This window comes from Salvia hispanica, unplaced genomic scaffold (assembly GCF_023119035.1).
Source record: "Salvia hispanica cultivar TCC Black 2014 unplaced genomic scaffold, UniMelb_Shisp_WGS_1.0 HiC_scaffold_469, whole genome shotgun sequence".
Classification (NCBI taxonomy): domain Eukaryota; kingdom Viridiplantae; phylum Streptophyta; class Magnoliopsida; order Lamiales; family Lamiaceae; genus Salvia; species Salvia hispanica.
The window spans coordinates 23,134-46,368 of record NW_025952211.1 but is presented as its reverse complement, the minus strand read 5'-3'; the positions used below and the strand labels follow the sequence as shown (position 1 = coordinate 46,368).

Genomic DNA, 23,235 nt, shown 5'->3' with positions numbered 1-23,235 from the left:
GTCTGAATATTTAATGACTATTATTAATTGTAGTTAGCGATTAAGTATTGAGTTTGATATACATTCGACATTATATTACTCCCAGTACATTAGTTCGTGATAGTTGTTGATCATTTTAATAAAATAAAGAAAATAATTTAGGTCTTGGATAATGATGGCGTGAGGAGGCAAAATCAGAATTTATAATTGTAAGAAGGGAAAGTATAAAAATGAGATTAGCAGCGTATTGAGGGCACGCGAAGCAAAAAGTTAAAGATTAATTTTTAGGAATTCCTGCCGGCCATGGCCATGCTCTGCACTCTGCAGCTTTAGCGTTGATTTTCATGTTTTATTTCCTAAATTCTTCAACAAAATTAAAAAACCAGATTAACTAACTTGTTACTCCTACTTTGGTTAAATAACACAATTTGTCTTATAATAATAATAATAATAATAATAATAATACTAGGTATAAATTCAATGTTATAGTAAAACTCTATAGTAATAAATTATATTTTTGAATCTTTAATGATGGTTGATACTTCTAAAATATCTCAAAAACCAATAAATTATTGACTTTTTCTTGTTTAGTAGTACCCCTTTGTTAAAGATATGGTAGTATTTTAAACCTCAATTTCCTTTGTTTCCTAATCTGTTGGGTGGCGACACAAGCATACAAACTTTCTTATATGACTAATCTTGCTAGTTGCTACTGAATATGCAATTAGTAGTACAATACAACTGAAAAAAGCTAGTTTGAGAAATTACAGACATATAATCCCTAAATTTATATGTACAGTTAGCTATAAAATAAAATAGAAACATCAGGACCTTTGAGTAATAAAGTAGGTATTATTCAGGCCAGATATATCTTAAGTTGAAATATCACTAATGTCTCTATAAATTTTAATTCGACATGCCTGATTTTTCAAGTGTACTTTGACTGAAAAATTTCATTGACATGTAATTAAGCTTAATATACAATTAAGTCAGTCAAACATCAAATTTCTCATAGTACTATTATTTGATCCCCAATTTATTAATTTAAAATTGTTTATTATATTGTTTTCCGAGGATTGGTCAAACTGACAAGACAAGATGATGATTCGTACTGGTACATTGTATGAGTAGAAAAGAGAGTAGATAAAGTAGTATAGTAGTACAGTTTTCATTCAAAAATAATTCTAAAAGGTCAATTTGATAAACATTTATAGTGATTTTATTTTATCTTATTTATATCCGGGAAACTTTTGCACACTTTAACTTGTGAAACAACCAGTGTATTCAATTGAGGTAGGAACAAGAAAGTAACTATTCTTTATCTAATTCATTTATCAAAGTAGCACTCAACTTTAGTTATATGTTTCAATATGCAAATATAGACAATAAAAGGATGGTCAATTTGAGAGTACATAAGTATTTTTTTTTCATTAATTTAAAACGGGACGTTGATGATCGATCACCTTTGTCTATATATATCGTTTAAAGATGATGACATTGAAATTATTACAGAAACCAGCCTTAATAAAGTGATGTTATTCTCAAGAAATATACTCAAGAATTAATTATGGCCCCCACATTTTTTTAGTTTTTCTCGTATATGATTACAGCTAATAATTTATTTAAAGGCCCACCCTCTAGAATATATACCTATATACAAATATTACAAATATATAGATATAGATATATAATTTATATTAATAAAAATTATTTAAATGAGTATAAAATTGAGAAAGAATTCAAAAATGAAGAAGGCCCCAGTGATTATCCCTACCTCATGTACATATCACATGCAAGTTGTTGGAACTCAATTCAAAGATTTTAGTATTCCAAATAATTTGTCTCAGACTGTATTTAATTCGAGGGAGTTTGGTGAAGAATTTTTAAGATTTAAATGAGTTTTGGAAAAATTATTTAAATGAGTTTTGGAATTTGAAGATTTAATTTTTGGATGAACTGTGTAACGTTGAATAGTCGGAAAGTCGGTGCTCACAAATCACAATAATAATATGAAAAATGGAGTATTTGAATTACAAATTTGAGAAATAGTGAATTAGTATCTATATATTTGGATTTGTATTGGAAATAACCTACTCTCTCCATCCCTATCTAGTAGGGACATTTCATTTTGAGCACTAAGAGAGAGAATAAAAGAAGAGTTCTTTTATATTATTTTCTCTATTTTTTTATATTTTCTCTACTTTAATTTTTACAAAATGAAAGCTGAAATGAAACACCTCTACTATAGAGGGACGAAGGGAATAAATTTTTGCAAAATATACATCCCCAATTATAACTAACGTTTGTTTTAATTAATAAATGGTAATAGTATTTGAAACAATTTTGCAAGTTAAAGTATTATCCAACTATTCATGAAACTGAAAGGCAGTATTTTCTTTCTTTATTTTTCATAATTTGTATAAAATCTACTGTTGTATTCAAATGATATGTAATCCATGGACTCTTTGGCTTGAGTAATAAGATACTAGTATAAATTATACTCATCTAAATGCTCCCAACAATATGTCCCCCTCCAAAATCATCATTCATAATTTTATTGAATGGCTACACAGCTTGAGTTTTACACTTAATTAAATATATGTCGCAGCTATAATTATGCAGAACCAGTAATCACAACCATCTTAAAATTTAGAATTTACTTATTCTGCCTTAAAACTTCACAAAGAAGAAAAACTCCCATCTTTTCTGAGTTGGAAAAGGAGAAAATAAATAATAAACAACCCAAATATAATGGAAACACACACAGTGCCTTGAAACTGTGTGAACTACTACTACTACTACTAGTTTCCAAGGCTTACAATCTTTGACAGAAACTACTTCCTCAAAAGACAGATTTCTGCATTATATTTTGTCATGATAATACAAAACAGAAAAAAAAAAAAAAAAAAAAGATGAACCACCACCATTCCATTTATCATGTCTTTCCTTTTTTTTGTTGTTGCTTCAATCCTTGTTCATTACATACCTGAAAATTTTCAAATAAAGCATTGGACTCCAAAACAAGATTTCATCAACATTGATTGAAACACAGAATTTAGTGAAGTTTTCAGTTACCCTGAGTTCTTTTGCAGTGGAGCACTGCTTCATAGATTGAGCTCTCCGAATCGCAAGACCTGCGCCAGTTATCATCAGCGGAGTAGGCCAAGCTCGTCCGTGGTGAGGTCGCAGCCGACAGCTCCCAGTTCCGGTTGCTGCTCATTGCGATGCTACTACTGCTATCCCGCCTCTTCCTATAAAGAAGAGGCCTCAACAAGAACTTCACATACTTCTGGAAGAATCTCTTCGACAATCTGTGGCATCTCCTCAACGAGGCGCAGCGCACGCGCCTTGTTGAATGCACCGTTATCTCAGAAGTGGAAGCAGTAGTTGTTGGCATGTAGCAGCCCTCGTCGTCAAACCTGACCATCTTCACTTCCTTGACAAAAGGGGGACGAGGAAGCCGTTGGAAATGAGCTCATCCGCGTGAACAAGGCCTAATGGGGAGTCCGAGACGGGGAAATCGAAACCAAAATCAGAAGAAACTCGGATGAACCTCTTTGAGGGGGCAGCCTTGGATCCATCTCGATGAAGGAGGCTCCTTCATCATGATCGGATGAGATCAATGAGTCCTCGAACGATGACGGCTTCAAGTTAGCCAGCCAACTGTAGGAGAAACTCTCAATGGAGGGAGTCTGTAAGCTAGCTTCCATAGAGAGAAAAAAGGAGGAAAAAGGCTCAATTTTTTTGAAGTGTGTTTAAGGTCTATGAGGCTTATAAGAAGCCTTGCTCTTACATAATGCAAATGTACATGTATTATCAAGTACATATTGTGTTTCTCTCACTATGCTGACAATAATATTTGTGGTGGTCTGACTTGATGACAAGTGTAATTAATAATTGACAAGGAAAGGAAATGGGAGAAAGGGAATAAAAGTATTAGCCCCACAAAGTACTCATTTTGGGTCTAGATTTCTTCATTACACATTAAATACAAGATAGTGTTGCAAATACACACTGATAAATGCATTTGAAACTAGTGCAGTCACTGATTAATGCTGTAATAGACATCCAATATGCATCAAAGGTTCTACTTGACAGTCTATACTAGTAACTTTTTCAGTCTATTCATTCACTTATTCTAAGGTTGTTTTCTCTTGTCCTTTAACATTTTGTTGTTTATCATTCTCTCTTTCTACGTGACCATAAAAGTCGCAAGCAACTGTGGAATTTTTGAATTCAACATTCGACATATTTGGCTACTACAGATTCATGAGGTAACAGCATGGATGGAGGAGGGCTTGGCCTTATTTGAGGAAATTTAACTAAGTAATTCCACTAATAGAAGTCTAGTTTGGGCTAAGTATGCTATCATCATATATAGTTCAGCCACTCTGCATAATAAATTCAAGATTGCTTATTTAGTTTGACAGTTACAGAGTACCATTAAAAAAGCTAAATAAACCAGAGCAAGGAAGCAATAATTCGAGGATGGATAAGATTCGAGTGAAGCCAAATATTCAATCAGTCATGCTGTGGAACATGTTGCCTAGAAGTGGCAGATAAATATAAAAATCAGGCTTTCAACAATACAGAGAGTTATATAGAAACAGCAATAAATAACCAAAACTCGGACTTATAGTAGTGGAGGAGTACTAAATAAGTGAACTGACTTCGTTCTAAATATCCATCACACATGTTAGGAAATCTAGATATTTGAGTAATATGTTTCATGATGAGAGCTTTGAAATCTAAGGAGAGCCGGCAAAGAGGATAACCATATCGCGCTCATCTTTATCAGCTAGCGGGACACTTGATCGTACTAGGGAAGGAAATATCAGGACGTTCTCATGGTAAGGAGGTCTCGGGCATGACATCCACCAACAACCTGAGTGGTGGTGATTCCTACAATAGTAGTAGCTTTTTTGATGATAATGCTAAAACAGTTGTCTCTTTCGGGCAAAGTCCAGCTATTATTAGAGCGCTCGCAAACAAGTTAGAGAAACAAAAATACCAGACAAAGGTCCCCCCTTGTTGTCTGAGAAAAGGGTAGCTGTTAGGAAGCAAAAACCACAACTCAAAGTGACTCGAGGCACCATTGGTCCCCTTTGACGTTGCTCCCTATAAAATAAAGGTGTAACTTTGAGGAGAATTATTCTAAGTTAAACCACAACTAGACTAGGCCTAGTGTTGTCCAAGGATTGTGAGGAATTTTATCAGGCAGACATGATCTAACTGCAGAAATAATGAAGATACTCTTCAATAATGAAGTAGCAACGAGATCAAGAATAAACATAGACGCCCACAAAGCAGATTCTTGATCTCAAATACAGAATAATTCACAAACCAATGATCAAACACATGGGGGGCATTCATGAATTGGAGTATTATTTTTTCTTCTTTTTCTTAGTCGAAATTAGTGGAGTTGTATTTACTCATCTAAGAGAAACAAGCACAGAAATAATCTTTGATGCAGTAAATACTATCACAAGAAGAAGAGCTGAAATAAGACGAGTCACGATATTGATGGATACGAAAAAACCAAAAACGTTGTTCACAACAAATTGGACAGGAATATATGTGACCACATAATATATTAATTTCAAATAATTGGAGACATTATTATATGGTCAAATAATAATACTATGAGATGTTAAGAAAATTGATTGGTTTTACTGTAGATTAACACATATTCTACCTGAAATGATTAATAAGTTCAAAATCTCAGTGCATCTAATCAACTCATTTCTCAGAATGAAAAACTTCTTGAATGTGACTTAAAATAAAATCAAGTGAATGCCTCTTAAGAGACTTTTTTTTTAATCTTTTTTTTTTCAAATGCAATTTATTTTACGATTGTTATGGTGTGTATGCATTATTTTTACTTAAAAAAATATTCTTACGTTAAAATGAGTTTTTATTAGATCACTGTTATATGGAGTACTTAGTAAAATTATGGGCTTGCACTTTTCCTATTTCATACTAGTACAGCTATTACTATTAGCCTATAAGTAAATGCAGACATGTAGTGCACATAATTCGTGGTTTCTTAATCAGAATCACATATATAATCAAAATTGGTTACATGGATACCTTATATCTTGAATTTTACATTATGTAATGCATTGTTAATTGTTAACTAACATGTTTGAATTGAAACATTTTAACGAAAAAATTGAACAACAAATCGGAACAGGAAAATACGGACTAAATGAAATTTTAAAGGGCAATTAACAATGTTTAATTTAAACATGTTCCGATTTGGTGTTTAATTTAACTTCGGCGTTCACTATTGATTGCCGAAAACGGGCTTTCCAGTTGGGCTTATAAAGAGTTAAATTGGGCCTATAATCTCATCCAGACCTTGATTTAGATTTATTATTTTCGTTCATTTAGTTAATATACAGTACTATATTCTAGTACTAATATGTTTCATGGCTTTTCTGTTCGTCGTTATACCCATTGTTAGTCGACTTTACTCAGTCTTAAACTCTCAATTAAAGAATGATAAAAGAAAATGAACGATAAATTAAAATACTAGTAATAAGGATGAATATCCATTAGAATCCTAAACCATACGTATTGTTGAATATTGTATGGACTATTTGCTCGTTGGACCTGTATATTAATTTATTGGGCTTGTCTCAATTAATTAATGTGTGGCCCAATACCTATAATAAGTTGAGCCCGTTCTGTGCAGGCCCAGTACTTATTTGATGGTGCCGATGCGTGCCACGTAGCAGCCTTCACATGGATCATGCTCCGTGACCGTTGGATTAATGTGTGTGTTTGTTATGAGTCTCTAGACTCATCCGATTCTCATTCATTCCAATCCAGACGTTTTCTCTCTCTTGTAAACTCCGACTTCTCTCTAACCTCTCTCTAAGATTCCTTGGTTTCAGTTGGTCAAGAGTCGGAAAGAGTTAGGATTCAATTAGGGTTACAATCGTAATAGCTAGACTCCTAGTGTTGTAGATTCTTGTAATCTTGTAACAACTCTTGTACTTGGCTTGTAACTCGAGATTAGCCATCTCGAGAGATCAATCAATAAAATAGGTCTCGGTAATTAGTGAAACCCAAGTGATCGATCCTATCGTATATTTCAAAAATATCCTAAAAGTATGAGAAATATTTAGTTATACTCTAACGGGAAGTGATCAATTGGTAACTCATCATTTAATTGCTAACTACAACTAATTTAAGGCCATAGGATTTTAGAAAATGTGTGGTCTACAATTTGCCACGTGTAATTTTCATTTTTATTAATAAAATAAAAAAAGATAAAAAAACTCAAATTAGGGTTTTGGATGAAAATGTCAATATAGTGTTTGAAAATATCAACACAATGCTTTGAGAATGTCAACACCATGCTTTAAGAATGTTAACACATTGCTTATATTGACATTCTACATGTATTATATTGACATATATTATATAGTATGTTGACATTTACATTGTCGAAAAAATTAAAAAATTTCAATTTTTTTCAAATTTGACGTCGGAACATATAGGATATTGTTGGAATCCTTATGAAATTATCTTTAATTTAATATATGTTATATGAATTTAAAGTTTTGGGATTTCTTTTAAAAGTTAGTTATAATTAAACATGTAATTAATTGACATTAATAATCCTATGGCCTTATTAACGTTTTTCGTTGATCGTATTGACATTTAGGGATTGATGATCTACTCATCTAAGCCCTTAATTTGAATATCTAATGACTATTATTTAATTATATTTAACAATTAAGTTATGAGTTAGCAATATAAGAGTATCCACAATAGGGTGGACACTTTAGTTTGGACACTTTTACGTTTTTGTCCATAGCCACTTTTTATTTGCCCACGGCACAAAAAAAGTTTCAGCACAATAGTGGACACTTTTTTTAGCCACATTTCACTTTATTTTATTTGTTGTATATTTTAATTCAATTACAATTAAAATTATCGGACTAAAAATAATTAGATAAAACGGCTAATAAAACAAATTAAAATTGAAAACTAAATTTTCGTCGGATTAAAGTAAGGGAAAATTACAACGAAAATTGATCTACGGAAAATCACACATGTTCTTCACGCTACGCCGCCTCCCCTACGTGCACGGACCTCTTGAATCAAATCGACTTGGAGTTGGTCATGTTTTGTGCTCCTGCATATATCGCGAAACGTTGGATCGGATATTCATTACTACGTGGTACCCATCGATCGGCGCGGAGGCAACGGTGACTTGTACTTGCACCATCTTCCGGTGCCCAACGTTCTGTGAGCAAATCCCCATCTTCTATTATCATATTGTGCAATATGATACATCTTAACATAATATTCACGACATCATCTTCGTGCCAAACTCGTGTCGGGCGCGTATAATGGCCCATCGCGCTTGGAGCACACCAAAGCTCGCTCAACATCTTTCCTAGCGCCTCTGGTTTTCGCGCAAAATATTGTCTCCTCGCTCGCCGGTTGGCGAAGTGTCTTGACGAATCGGGCAGACGAGGGTATATTCCATCTGCAAATAGTATCCCCTGCGATACTGCGTGTCGTTGCTTGAGCCGATCTCTGGACCCTCTCCCGGCACTCATCATTGAAGAGAGGCGAGCCATACGTTGATGTCGTTGTTCGGGAAATTCAACACCGAAATACGCATGCCGGATCCGCAAACGGTAGTCGCGCGGCTTCCGGGATCGTCGAAGGATGTTTGCTTTTGAAACCGGTAGTGAAGCGGCCTTTCCACGCCACCGGCGGTTTTCCACTCCCAATGCATGCAATCAATGCGCCCATCATCCGTGGGGAAACTATGCAGCACCGTGCACTATCTAACTAGATCTCGGCACTCATCGAGGTTGGCTTCCGTAGGAACTCCGGACAGGCTTTCCCGCATACTTACAAAACTATATAGGGGAAACAACCGTGCAGTCGCCAATGTCGTCAACTATATGGGTGAGAAGAAGCGGTCGCGTATTCTGACTTCGACGGAAAATCTCTCGGCTAGGTAACGTCGGTTCGCCCAAAGTAGTCTGCACATCGCCGCTCGACGCCGACATGGTCTGCGGGGGCGGATTGTCCCAGCGATGACGAATCTCACTGAGGATACCGCCCGTGCCAATTCCGCCGCCCATTTTGCCTCATCCTCCTCGTCGGCTTCCCTCTGCACCTCTTGAATCAAATAATCTCATGCTTCATTCCACAAATAATCCATAAATAGCAATGGAAATCCACAAATTTTTAGAGATAGAAAAATTGGATAGAAAGTAAAATGGGTGTGAAGATGTGTGTGAAGAGAAGATGAAAATGGGAGGAATATTTATAATAAAAACAATTAAAAATTTAAAATTCAAAAAGAAAAAAATATTGGAAATCGGCGACCGCCACGGCGGTTTCGCCGTGTAATAGATAGCCGCGGCGGGCCGCTTTTCTCTCTCCTCCCGGCTTGTCCTCGACGCTTTCGGGGCGAAAGCCCTTCCGCCCCACAAAAGCCGTCCCCCTCCGGGGCGGCCGCTTCCACCACAATAGACAGCCGCGATCGGAGTGGCCGCCGCGCCGTCCCTATTGTGGATGCTCTAATACTCCCCATACTCTAAACTATCTACTTTGTATAAAAATATTATCATGTTTCCATGATTACAGACGCTTTTGTGCCATATCATGTAGACATATTTTAATAAAAATTGCACAATGACATCCAGATGGCAGAAAAACGGATGCAAAATATTTTGGAAAATTGGTCTCTAAAATTATGAAGCTGCTTGAAAATTTGGTGTTAAATGAAGCTTTTAATTGGTATATAATATCACAGAGGCACACTTGTATTTTGTTTGGTATTTCCCAAATTCAACTCCAAATAAGATATTTTCCTTAAAGAAATCTTAGTCAACATAGCAGTAATAGTGATATGTTTTATAATGTTTTGAAGCAAATTTTTGAATTCGCGTAGCATTAGCAGCATAAAAAGCCGCGTTGAAAACCACGTTGATTTAATTGTGTCGAAGTAAAAAAACGCCCAGTAAAAATAGCGTAAGTTAGTCAAAATATAGTAATAAGCGTCCGTAATGGGAAATCTAGCAAGCGAAAATCACAGCGTTAGTGATATTATATCTGCGATTTCAAAGTTAAATGGGGAAATATCTGCAAATTTTGAAATGCAAAGTTAAATTGATTTTAGAACTAATTTCCCAAATATTTTTGATACAAAGTCGTTAATTTAAGGCTTGGTAAATATTTCTCATAGTTTGGAATATGTCGATAAAATTGGTTACTCTATTATTAATTTTAAACTACGTATCAGTCGAAACTTGACAGCATACATTATTTACAAAAAGGACAGTTCTGAAAAATAAACAATAAAATTTGGCCTGTAAGTTAGTCCAAGTAGTGAGGTCAGTTAAGACTAAATTGCGCAAATTCAATCATTGATATTGTGATGAGGAACGTTGACCCACTCAACAATTAAGCCTCGAATTAAATTCTATTTTCTTCGAAAATACAGTTTATATGCAATGCAATTCTATAAAATATGTGACACATTATCTTATGGATGTTCCACGTATGAATATAAATCAAATAGTGAAAAGAGTGTGGATTACATAGCTGACTAAATTATGAAATAGACTTAAAGGGAGTGTGCAATTAGTCGCGTTACATTTAACTACCACTCCCTTTTCAGTGATGTGGATTTTGTGGGATAGACAAGTCACTAGAGGATGGGGACTTTTAATTTTTTCATATACTCCTAATAAAAAGAAGAAAGTTAGATTTTCACGCAATTTTTTTGCGTATCATATTATATTCATCGAAAATTTGTAGTATCAGGTAATGAAATAAAAAAATTATACATTCAATGTGGTACCAGAATAGAGTATTACGAGAATTTTTTTTTTCAAAAAGTATTGCGACATATACACTTCAAAGAAATAGACTAATACATACAGCTAAACTAAGAACATCCACAATGTCGGCTAGCCGATTCACGTCGCTAGCTGATCGCTAGCCGAACCATTGCAACCGGCCAGCCGAGAATCGGCGTGTGCTAGCCGATTGGAGGGCGCTGGCCGCCATTGCGTCTTGCCGATCGAGCCGTAGCGCGAATTTTCGTTTTTTTTTTTAAATTTTTTTTAAAAACCTATATATACGTGATTTTAGTTTTCATTTCATTTGCACTGCTTGTTTTAACGAGTTTTCTCTCTCTCTAAATTTTTGTACAAGAGCAGCAACGGGATGAGTAACGCCGGTGGTAGCGGTGGTGGTAGTGGTTGGGATGCGCGAGAATGCAGACGAGCGAGATGAACGCGAGGGAGCATGGAGGCTACATGAGCCGCGAGATGGAGCGGTACATGCGAAGGGTGGAACAGCAGGCGATACCTCGCCCTCCACCGGTTGTCCACCGCCGAGCAGTGATTGATCGGGATCACGTATGCACATCAGCGCCTATATAACGACTACTTCGCTCCGGACCGCGGTTTCAGCAACCATGTTTAGGCGTCGTTTTAGAATGCGGGAGTTGTTTATGCGCATCGTTGCGCATTAGAGCGTCGATATTTGTGTTTCCGCTTTAGGCACGATGCGGTGGTGACCGGCCACACCCCATTCAAAAGTGCACGGGGGCAATCGGGCGTTAGCCTCTGGAGGCGCGGCAGACATGTGGGATGAGTACCTCCACATCGGTGAGTCGGCTGACACGGAATGTCGAAGGATTTACGTGGGGCGTGATTCAAATTTTATGAGGAGTACCTTCGAAGCCCTACCCCAAGATTGTCGGAATCGATGCGAGTGACTGGGAGCGGGATGGGTTCCCGGGATGTTAAGCAAACATAGATTGTATGCATTGGGAGTGGAAGAAGCTGTCCATGCCCGGAAGAGGGCCTACATGACCTACAAGTCAAAGAATCCACGATGATCTCGAGGCCGTAGCGATTCACGGTGTGGATCGGCATGGTATTTTGGGGAGCCGGGTCGAACAACGACCTCAACGTCCTCAACTTGTCGCCTCTTCAACGAAGTGTTAAGGCATCGGTCCAGCTGTCTCATTTGTGGCCAACGCAACCGGCATGATATGTGCTACTACTTGGCGGATGGGATATACCCTAGGTGGCCCGTCTTTGTGAAGACGACCGGCACGCTGGCATGACAAGAAGGCCTACTTTGCGGAACGACGGAGTCGGCGCGCAAGGACGTGGAGCACGCATTTGGTGTGCTCCAGTCTCGATGGACTGGCAATTAAGGGTCCAACGCTTTGTGGGATGTCAAATGCGTTTCACAAATAATGTACGTCGCATTATCATGCACAACATGATCGTCGAAGACGAAGGCGTCAACCGACTAGTTGGGGCAATGACGATGAAGCCGGTCCAAGCCACTAACGGCCACCCCTAGCGTACGACATGGGGTACCTCTCGATGAAGTCGGCCGCTCCAGAATATGCGACATCGCTAAGTGGATGCTCATATTCAACTCCAAAATGATAGAATTGAAGAGTTGTGGGCACGAAGACGCCGGCGATAGTTTTTTCTTTATTATGTAATTTATTTTTTAAATGAATGTAATTTTTTTAATGCAATTAATGAATTTTTCCATATATGTCTTGTAAATTTAATTCCGCAATTTAATCGTAAATTTAATTCCGTAAATGTAGTTGTTTTTAAATTATTTTTGTTGCGGTGCCCTATGTTGGCTCTAAATCGATGTGGCAGTGGATTTTTAGTGTCTGACGATGCGGAGAGTAGGAGCTATGCTCGACCTAATAGAGTATTTTATGAGAAACGGCTACGGTTGTGAACATATGACTTTTGATAACATAATGAGAAATTGAAACTGCCCATTCAATTCTAAGCTAACTTCTCTCTTTAGATGTTGAAAAATTAATACACGCTTTAATGTAGAATTTGGTACACATTGATTGGACTGTAGATCACCAAAATCCCTTTATTTTAAGTGATACACTAGAAATAGATAGACTGATTAAAATAGAAATGAGTAATTGAAGAATGTAAATTAGTCTAAATCATGTCTCAAGCATCATGTTTTCAATATACATAATGCAGTTCGACCTATATTTTAAATCGCTCATATTGGCATATATAAAATGAAACTCTACAATTTTGATTGCACTGATAGAAAGTGAAATAATATTGTAAAAAACTGAGTATCCCCCACCTCATTAAAACTACAAGTGTGAAAATCAGAAAACAAAAGCATCACATTGCTTCCACTAGAATTTGAAATTTTTTCAAAATCAACCTAACTAAAAATACATAGAATTAGACACGTGTCGTACATTATCCAGCCGACCATACTTCAATTTTCAACATTGTAGCTCAACCACCGTTGCCCACGTGTCACCTTACAACACTTTTACTCTCTCCACACAACTCTACTTCCACTTATACATCCTCCCTCCAAATCTTTCTCATAAATAATGCAACCCTCAACTTAAACCTTGAACCAAGGCTTCGTCAAAATTGAAATGAACCATATATTTTCAGTCATTCCTCTCTTCTAATAATATGGTCCGGTTCTATTATTTGCCCGTGTGTTGGGCAGTCCTATCTCTCTTCGGATGCATTGTGTCGGTCGAGTCACGCCCGGCTCACGATTGGTTGCGCGGAGAAGCAAGCATGGATTTCAGACAACGGGACTTTTGCCTTGGATTTGCCGAGGCAAACTCAGAAAGCGATCAATTTCAGCTCGGAATATGGTTTTATCAACTTCCTAGTGATCGCACGTTTGTTTGGTCTCCGACGTAGTAATGCTATTTCGAATGACTCAAATCTATCATTTTTTTCACTCTATTTATCTACTACTCCATAAAAGTCTCGATTTTCTCATTTTGGTATGTCTTACTCTCATTTTATCACTACATAAAATTAATGGAGTATACAAAAAGTGAAATATTTTATCGAAATAACGATTAAATTTGTTGGGCAAACCATTCATTTTATCTAAATAATCTAAATATAGAAATTCTCCAGTCAGCAAAGACGCAATCCTTGAGTTCCAACCCAGCGGCAACCTCGTCCTCACCGACGGCCGCGCCACCGTCTGGACCTCCAACTCCACCACCAGCGGCTCCCCCACCGCCGCCATGTCCGACAACGGCAACTTCATCATCTACGGCCCCAACCAAACCGTGGCGTGGCAGAGCTTCTCCCACCCCTCCGACACCCTCCTCCCCGGCCAACCCCTCACCGCCGCCCTCGAGCTCACCTCCTCCAAATCCTCCTCCCGCGACGGCTACTACACCCTCAAAATGCAGCAGCAGCCCACCTCCCTCAGCCTCTCCCTCACCTACAACCTCCCCGAATCCCCCGATTCCCCGCCGGAGCCGCTCTCAAACTTCTCCTACTGGTCCAGTCCCGACATATCCAACGTCACCGGCGACGTCGTCGCCGTCATGGACGACGGCGGCAGCTTCGGCATCGTCTACGGCTCATCCGCCGACGGCGCCGTCTACGTCTACAAGAACGACAACGACAGCGGCGGCCTATCCGTGGCGATGAACGGGACGGGCAGCCCGCTGGTTATCCGGAGACTGATCCTGGAAGCTAACGGCAACCTGAGGATGTACCGGTGGGACAACGACGTCAACGGATCGAGGCAGTGGGTGGCGGAGTGGGCCGCCGAGTCCAATCCATGCAAAATCGCCGGGATATGCGGCAACGGGATATGTAACCTCGACAGGAGCAAGACGAACGCGTCTTGCTCCTGTCTCGGACAGCTGATTCCGAAGAGGGAATCAGCTGTCACGGGAATTCGTCCGCAATTAAGTGCGGGGCGAATCATGAGAATGTGACGCCTAATTTGAAGATGTCTGTGCTCAAGGATACGAATTACTACTTCTCTGATTCGTCGGTGATTGCGAATTATAGCGACGAGGGGACGGTGTCGAAATGTGGAGACGCTTGCTTGTCGGATTGTGATTGTGTTGCTTCGGTTTATGGTTTGAATGAGGAGAAGCCGTACTGTTGGCTTTTGAGGAGGTTGGATTTCGGAGGTACGAGGATCTCGGCTCGACTGTGTTCGTGAAGGTGGATTCGGATGGGGACGGGTTAACCAGTGAGGAAACAGGGAAGGTTGTGGTGCTGCCTATTGTTTTGAGCATCACTGTGCTGATAGGCCTTCTTGTTTGCTTGTTGTATATCAACGTACGTCGGAAGAGGAAGCTGAGACGAGCTCTTGAGAGTTCACTCATCGTGTCGGGCCAGCCCATCAGTTTCAGCTACCGCGATTTGCAGTTCAAGACTAGTAACTTTTCACAGCTATTGGGAACAGGTAATGAGACTTATATAGTGATTTCAGTTCTTTCTTTACGCTGATTGTTTTATATGGCAATAATATATAGATATGAAGATGTGTTGCTGATTTGTTTGTTTTAATGTAGGTGGATTCGGGAGCGTGTACAAGGGAAGCCTAAGTGACGGAACATTGATCGCGGTGAAGAAGCTGGACAGAATCCTGCCTCATGGGGAGAAGGAGTTCATTACAGAAGTGAACACTATTAGCTCGATGCATCATATGAATTTGGTGAGATTGTGGGGATATTGCTCGGAGGGGATCCAGAGGCTTTTGGTTTACGAGTTCATGAAGAATGGATCATTGGATAAGTGGATCTTCTCGTCGAGTTGCACCAGCAGTAGTAGTTGTAGTAGTAGTAGCAGCAGGATTCTAGACTGGGAAACTCGGTTTCAAGTGGCGGTAGGTACTGCACAAGGAATCGCGTACTTCCACGAACAGTGTCGGGACAGGATAATCCACTGCGACATAAAGCCAGAAAACATTCTCCTCGACGACAACTTCAACCCCAAGGTGTCGGACTTTGGCCTAGCCAAGATGATGGGGAGGAGGCGTCGCGGGTGGTGACCATGATACGCGGGACGAGAGGGTACTTGGCTCCGGAGTGGGTAAGCAACCGCCCCATCACTGTAAAGGCAGATGTGTATAGTTACGGGATGCTGTTGTTGGAGATCATAGGTGGGAGAAGGAATTTAGATATGAGCTATGATACAGAGGACTTCTTCTACCCTGGGTGGGCTTTCAAGGAGATGAAGATGGGGAGGGCCGCCAAGGCAGCCGACAGACGGCTGGAAGGGGCCGTGGAGGAGGAGGAGGTGGCGAGGGCGTTGGGGGTGGCGTTTTGGTGCATCCAGGATGAGATTGCGGTGAGGCCAACGATGGGGGACGTGGTGAAGATGCTGGAAGGGTCGGTGGAGATAAACGATCCGCCGATGCCTCAGGCTGTGGTGGAGCTGATTGAGGAAGGATTGGATAATGTGTACAAGGCTATGAAGAGGGAATTCAATCACTATAGCTCATTTACTATCACTACTCATCCTTCTTCTCATGCAACATGTAGCTATTCCACCATGTCTCCTAGATGAATATCTATATCTACATTTGATTGAGATTAGAACAAGAGTTAGTACTGCTATACACAATTTTAATAGGACTAATAGTACTTAGTCACTTGAGCAAATCATTTGTTCTAAAATGACCTCTTTTTTAAAAATCACATTTTCTTGCATACAACTTTATAGCTTCCCCATAAAAATTTACTAGCTAAATAATTTTACAAAGTCCCACTCTAAAAATATGTGAATCTTCTAATACTGTTTAATGCATGATCTCTACCAAATACTACTATATATCAAATTCCAACAAAAATCATCATGAATATCTGTTTTGTTTTCTTCCAAAATATAGAACCTTTTTTGTTCTGGATTTCCAAATATTTAGCAGCTGATATCCAACAAACCTATATATATCTAAGCCAAGATTCTTTGCGGATGAGAAAAAGCAGATTCAAGAAAGAAGGAATGGATCAAGTGCAATTGCGGATGGATTAGTGAAAGAATTCCTGGTGTACAGAGGATTCACCAGCACGCTGCAAGCCTTCGAGAAAGACTTAGCAACTGATATTGTTGGCAAAGGATTTCAAGTCGACGACATTATGAACCTAATTTTCGGCGTCTACGTCCCCAATACGAGGCTGCCAAGTTGATCGATCTGCTAATCTTTTTCAGCTCTTTCACAAATTCGGATCAGAAATGGATTGATATGGCTGCGAAATTGCAGCAGTCAGTCTTGCGTATTACGTTGTTTATTGCTTAAAACATGAGAAGAGAGACGCAGTGCTGGAGCTGTTCGAAATTCATGGGAAAGGTCTCGTCGGATTGATCCGAGTTGGTGTAATTGGTTCTGTGAGTGTCGCTTTCGATTAATTCAATTCTCTGCACTGTTGGTATGGCTCTGATCTTGTTGATCTTTGGTCGTTGCAGCGCTTCCGTATTTGCCAAATCCGCATTTGGATTCACGGTTTAACAACTTCTTTTCGGATGAGTGGTTCCAAACGTTGTACATTTCTCTTAGGACTTTCTTGAGTATAATGCTCACTGGACCTCATATCCTTAATCAATAGATTGAATGCAGCTAGTGTTTCTTGACTTTCAATGTAGCAATGCCGTGTAAATAACTGCTTCTGTGTTGTAATTGTAAACAATAGGCATACCAGCTTTGAAAAAGATTGATGTGTATATGCATATATTCAAGTTATTTGTTATGTTTCCTTTCTTTTCTTGTCTTTGTCATTGATTTGGGGGGTAAATTATTTGAATTGGTAGTGTCTACAACTAATTAATATATGTGTTTTTTCTGAGCTTATCCACGTACCCCTGCCTTATTGAAGATAGTTTCTGAAAGGGACACTGTGAAGCAGCTGCAACAAGAGATACACCAGCTTTCTCTCAAGTTATCTCAAGCTCAGATTTCGTTGAAGGAAAAGGAGGCACAATCCAGTGTGAGTCCTTTATTACATACCAAATAAAGCAGACATTTTCTTATTGGATACAATACTCAAATGGTGGAATGATTTGTTTCTCAGTCTGGTTCGAACGACCCTGCTGTTGACAGTAGAAGTAATGATGATAGCCAAAGCTGTAAAGAAGTCTCTGTTACAGGTTAGTCATTCCTAGTTGTTTGGGTCTTTGTTCATGTAGGAGGAGATATAGCCAACACATAATACTATATGCATAATGCATGTTATGAACAAATCATGAATGGTCTATAGAAATTCACGGTGTGCCTGCTGCCATCATAGACTGCAGCCTTATTGCTGATGTTAAATGTGTTTTTCCATCACAGGAAGTAATTCTGATCAGATTAGTGAAGAAGATTTTCCTGAAGTGAAAACAATGTTTCAGGTTAATGCTTTTGACAGAAATTACTAGTTGTTTTCTGATATATGAATCTTTTCTTTATCTTCAAATTGATGGTCCTCAACTCCTCATGTACTTGTTCTGTAGTGTACGTTCGAGGCCACACAAGTCCAATCACTTGTAGCCGCTTTTCTGCTTCTGGTGACAATATAGCGAGTGCTTCTGTGGATGGCACAGTCAGGTCAATTTTGTCAACTTCTAACTCTTTGAGGAAGGAGCATGGATCTCTTATACAACCAATTAAATGATGAATTTATAGGCAGAATAAAAATGCATAGAACTGCTACAGACAGAGGGCTGTCTTTCTTATTTGCTTTGTTCTCATACTGGAGGAAGGAAGGGGGAATAAAATACCATTTTTAATAGATTTGTTAAAATTTCCCTAAGGTTATTACTACTCCATTTGTTATGGCCATGGTAATCTTGTCCTGTTCAAATAATATTTTCAGATTTAATTTATGCCTCGATTCTATTGACATACTTGTTGTGCTATCCTTTCTCATATTGCTGTGGTGTAGTATATGGACCTTTGATTCACCAGCACCGACATCAAGAAATGCAACCATCAACTGTGGAACTGAGATCATGTCTCTTGAGTGGGATTGCAGGTCCAATAATTTGGTATGTTTCTGAGTGTTTTTATATTTAAATTGAAGTTCTTTTGGTCTAATCTTGTGAAATACTGTACTACTTACCAAGTAATAAAGACTGATTTTGATTTTATTGTCTGTTTGACTAAAGCTATTCATGGGCACTTCTGATGGATGCATAAAAGCATGGAATGCAGATGCTAAGCGGTTTGTTTGTGATCTAAAGTCTTCAAAAGCATATCCGAGGTGCTCTTCTTCTGTCCTTTGGATATTCATCTATAACCCTTGTGTCAATTATATTTGCTTCTTTTGCTTTCCACCTATCCTGATCATCACCATACTTCAGTATTTTGGACCTGAAATGCAGTCCCGTGGAGCCTATTTTGGTTTCTGCAGCAGCATCTGGGAGGTACTTTTGAACTTGCCATGTATCATTCACTTTGCCCCGAAGGCATGCAATTCTCTTCTGAGAGATGATAGTTTTAGGCCCTGCCATTATAACAAAGAAGAATCAAAAGAATTTGTAAATCGTAGCATCCAATACCCTTTGCCTCATTGACTGTATGGAACTTGAAGTCTTGGAAAGCTGTGGTATGTAATCATTCCTCATGGCGTTGTATGTGAATCAAGAAACATTAATGCATGCTCTTACCTTTCCCTTCTGAATAAAGAATCATAAATCCTCACTTCTTCAACTTTTCTTGAAGGCTGTCCTTCCTCTAGGAAAAGATCCACCAGCAATAACCTCTTTGAGCTTCAATCGCAGTGGAAGGCTTTTAGCAGCAGCTGGAACAGGTGGATCGATTCATCTGTTTGGTATCCTTACTCTATATCTTGTAAAGAATTTTGTTTCTCGGTCTTTTACATGTATAATAGCAAGTTTATAACATGTAGTACCAGATACATTCTTTAACTGAGAGAAGATATGTCTTCTTGCAAACAACTTGTTCGATGGACTGCACATGATTGTGCGATTACGTCAATTCTTTTTGGGCCCAATGAGTCCAGTATCTTTAGCTTGGGAACTGCGAAATGCAAGTACCGATGATCGTGTTTGCTTGCACTAGTAGTATTATATGTGTGGTCCCTTCAAATAAATAGATATTGAGTAACAAATCTAACCAGAAAATTTTGTGCACTCAGATATGTGAGTGGAGCTTGAGGAATCTAGGCAAAGTACTTTCGTCAAGAAATTGCAGCAGGTATATTACTTACGTTCTGGTATTATTCATGTTTTTCATATAGAATTAGCATGAAAGTCTAATCTCTGTTCTTGGTTGATTTTACTCTAGAAAAGTGTTATTACCTTTCAAACTGTTACTATGATATAGGTTTTGTGAAAATTCTTCTCAATGGAGACATGAAATGGCTTTCGATGCAGAAAGGAGTAGACTTCTAGTGACATCTGGTTTAGAAATGGCACCAATATACCAGGTAAGCAGAATAGCATTCTCGACTCTCTAATATTTGGATGCTGGTTTGCTGATGAATGTCTTGTTATTCTTCGTCTGCTGCGGACAGCTTCATGGTAATATTGGCATGAGAACTCTTCGTCAAAAGGGGATCGATCACAACAGTAGATTGGCATCACGCTTGCCCATCCTCTTGACAGGGTCATCTGATCATTCTGTGATGGTCACATCAATATCATCAAAGTGATAATTCCTTTTTTATTTGGTTCCGGCGTAGATATGTTTGATTAGTTCTTGATGTATACTACTACTATCTGAGGTTTTTCAGTGACATAGTCGGACTCGGAGTAGGTAATATTCAAGGTTGCCTTGCTTTGTAAAACAATTTGGTTATTGAAATGTATATGACCATTGCCTAAGTTTTGTTGCGTTGGCTCATTTGTTGGTTTTTTATTACTATAATACTTTGATTCTAAATCCTTGTTTGCAAATGTTATAGCAATATCATAAGATTCATAACTAACATGAGATACAAGTGTTATACATAGCATACAACATGAAATCATGTTCTTGGCACAATCTGATCTTTTTGTTATTTAACCGCAAGATCGTGTTTGTCCATGGCTTCGATACTTGCAGGCATGACGTCTCTGCTATAACTGCAGGGCTCTCCCCGGTAATGCTTCTTTCTGTATTTGCCTGATGGTTATGAAAAGCAGTGTATGAGCTGAACTCTTTTTTGCCCCACCGTGGATTCTCGGCAAAATAATGTGCGAGACAGACGTTCGTGAGCTACGTTGTGCTCGTGCGAGACATCGTCCGACATCGTATCGGCCGAGGACCCGCGCCACCGCCTCCTCCGCCGCTGCCTGCTCCCGCTGCATGTGTGCCAAGCATTCCGCCGCGGCTTCGAAATTTTTTCAAATTTTGACGTCGGAACATATGTATGTATGATATCGTTGGAACCCTTATGAAATTAAAATTAGGTCATATTAAATCTGACATAATTTAATGCTGAACTCACAACGAAATCTAATTAATTATCAATTCTTGGTAAAATAAAGCTTTACAAATATTTTGCCGTAACATGCTCCTTAATTTTAGGTAATTTCGTGCATTTTTTTTGTCTTTTAACATGCCACTCCTAAATTAGGCCATTGTTTATTGCTCATCATAAATTTTGTTATGGGGCTTTTGATTCATGAGAGCCCATTTCTCCCACAGATGTAGAATAAAAAAAAATGGAAAGCTAAATAAAAATTAATTTATATTTTATGTGTAATATTTTTTGAAATATTTCAGTTCACTTTTTCCATATATGGTTGGGGGATGCACTTAATTTTTGTTGCGAATCAAAGGCAATCATGTTTTTCAGGCATGAATGATTTTAAATCCTTGTAAATCTCATCTAATTGCCTGTTGTTTGCAGCTAGTATCGGCTAAGGTGATTCGCAACAAGCAAACAGGGCAATCTGAGGGGTATGGCTTCCTGGACTATAGTCGAGCATAATATAAGCTCATTTCTATATTTTCTTTGTTGGTTCTTTCCGGATCACAAATAGAGTCGGACAGCATAGAGTTGCTAGATATAAATTTTCATAACTAAACATGAAGGAGTATCTTTATGTTCCTAATTTCTATTTCACTAAAGCATTTATTTCAATTTTACGTGTCAATCACACTTCGCTAAGGATAGCAACGACCGGAAAAACATGACTATGGATATGGATTAAGAAGATGGGATAGAAAGGGGAAAGGATTCATGGATCAATCATCCACTAAAAAGATATTAATTCGTACTGTTGATTATGGTGTGTTGGCTGTGCAAATGCTAGGTTGGTGATCGGCCTTTCACGGACATTGTTTATGGGAACAGAAATGGTTTTTTCACAGTTTGGATAAGCCAATTCACGCGATGAATCGTAGCAGAAAGAAAGCAAACATGATGGAACAGAGAACACATGCCAAAGCATAACCATTGGAAACAAAGCCATATCTTGACATGGCTTGCGTTATAGTTGAATAAAGAAGGCTCTACATTTTGAATTCTACCTATTTGCAGCATTTGATAATTAGCTATACACAGTTCAGATATGGTCACTGAGGAGGTTATTCCTCATCATCCTCAAAGTCGATCACCATCCTCCGCTGCCTTCTCGATGCACTACTTTCCTGTGTGATGCTTACAGGCTGCGTGTTTTCATCAAAATCCGCCAGTTCATTACCGAGAGCTTCTTCGTAAGTTCCCTCTCCAATTGTTTCAGTTGCCAAGTCATGAGAGTCATTAGCAACTGAAACATCAATCTCTTCGGAACCCGTCTGCTTGGATTGTACTATATCATCCCTGAAACTGAAGAGATTGTAATTTTTAGGCACTACAAGAAACAAATGCAGACATATACCGCAACCCAAGACTTGAAACCACTTTTGCGACTTTCTGAGTACCTCTCTGAGATTTGGGTATCCTTGCCAGCTAAGTTGGTATCGGATAAATTCTCCCCGAATGCATCATCCAGAACCATATCGTCATCAACACTGATACGGGGTTTTTCTTTGTTTTCCTGAGTAAAATAACAGAGTACTTAGCAACATATAACAAAGAATTAGATCGGAAAGAAGCTTTGCATGGTAAAACCAGCTTCTTTATGGTAACTGTATATAGTTGTAATTTTCACCCTACAGCCTTTTTCTCAAATAGTACCAATTAATCCTAGCATAGGGCAGAACTATATAAAGCCTGCGAAGGTAACAAAATGTACCACAGCAGTTTTCATTATTGTGATTATTAAAAAGTTATGTTCCAATCAAAATGAAGAACAAAACTGAAAGAGAACAACATCCTTGGCTAAATAAGGCACTGACTATATAATGTAGAACAGAAGTTAAAAACATATATCATACAAGGAGATCCTTAGATATTCCGAAAATGATTTCTGAGCTCAACCGTGCTTTCATGCTAAATATGACAAAACAGAACATACATATTAACACGTCCTATGTATGGCTTTTTTCATACTGACACAAGTACCACTAGTTAACACTCTGTAATCCATG

The 23,235-nt window shown here is 38.5% G+C and overlaps 2 protein-coding genes and 2 pseudogenes across 2 annotated transcripts; 2 read left to right on the top strand and 2 right to left on the bottom strand.

Moving 5' to 3' along the window:
- Nucleotides 1-2,938: 2,938 nt before the first annotated feature.
- LOC125199333 lies at nt 2,939-3,925 on the bottom strand (annotated as a pseudogene).
- A 7,315-nt stretch (nt 3,926-11,240) lies between these two features.
- Nucleotides 11,241-16,494, top strand: LOC125199337 (G-type lectin S-receptor-like serine/threonine-protein kinase At5g24080). Its single transcript, XM_048097386.1, is given in 6 exon segments — nt 11,241-11,302; nt 13,930-14,678; nt 14,681-14,962; nt 14,965-15,240; nt 15,350-15,811; nt 15,814-16,494. Coding segments are annotated over 6 exon segments (2,364 nt in total). The 3' UTR covers nt 16,347-16,494.
- A 140-nt stretch (nt 16,495-16,634) lies between these two features.
- Nucleotides 16,635-20,590, top strand: LOC125199336 (annotated as a pseudogene).
- A 1,537-nt stretch (nt 20,591-22,127) lies between these two features.
- Nucleotides 22,128-22,955, bottom strand: LOC125199335. The gene is made up of 3 exons (XM_048097385.1): nt 22,941-22,955; nt 22,627-22,742; nt 22,128-22,531 (listed from the first exon to the last, which is right to left on the bottom strand). The coding sequence occupies exons 1-3, from the start codon at nt 22,953-22,955 to the stop codon at nt 22,291-22,293; spliced, it is 372 nt and encodes a 123-aa protein (XP_047953342.1). The 3' UTR covers nt 22,128-22,290.
- Nucleotides 22,956-23,235: the final 280 nt, after the last annotated feature.

Bases quoted from the DNA above. Each gene is read 5' to 3' on its own strand.
- LOC125199335 (XM_048097385.1), bottom strand. The intron at 22,532-22,626 runs GTACTCAGAAAG...CAATCTCTTCAG, and splicing joins GATACCCAAATCTCAGAGAG to TTTCAGGGATGATATAGTAC.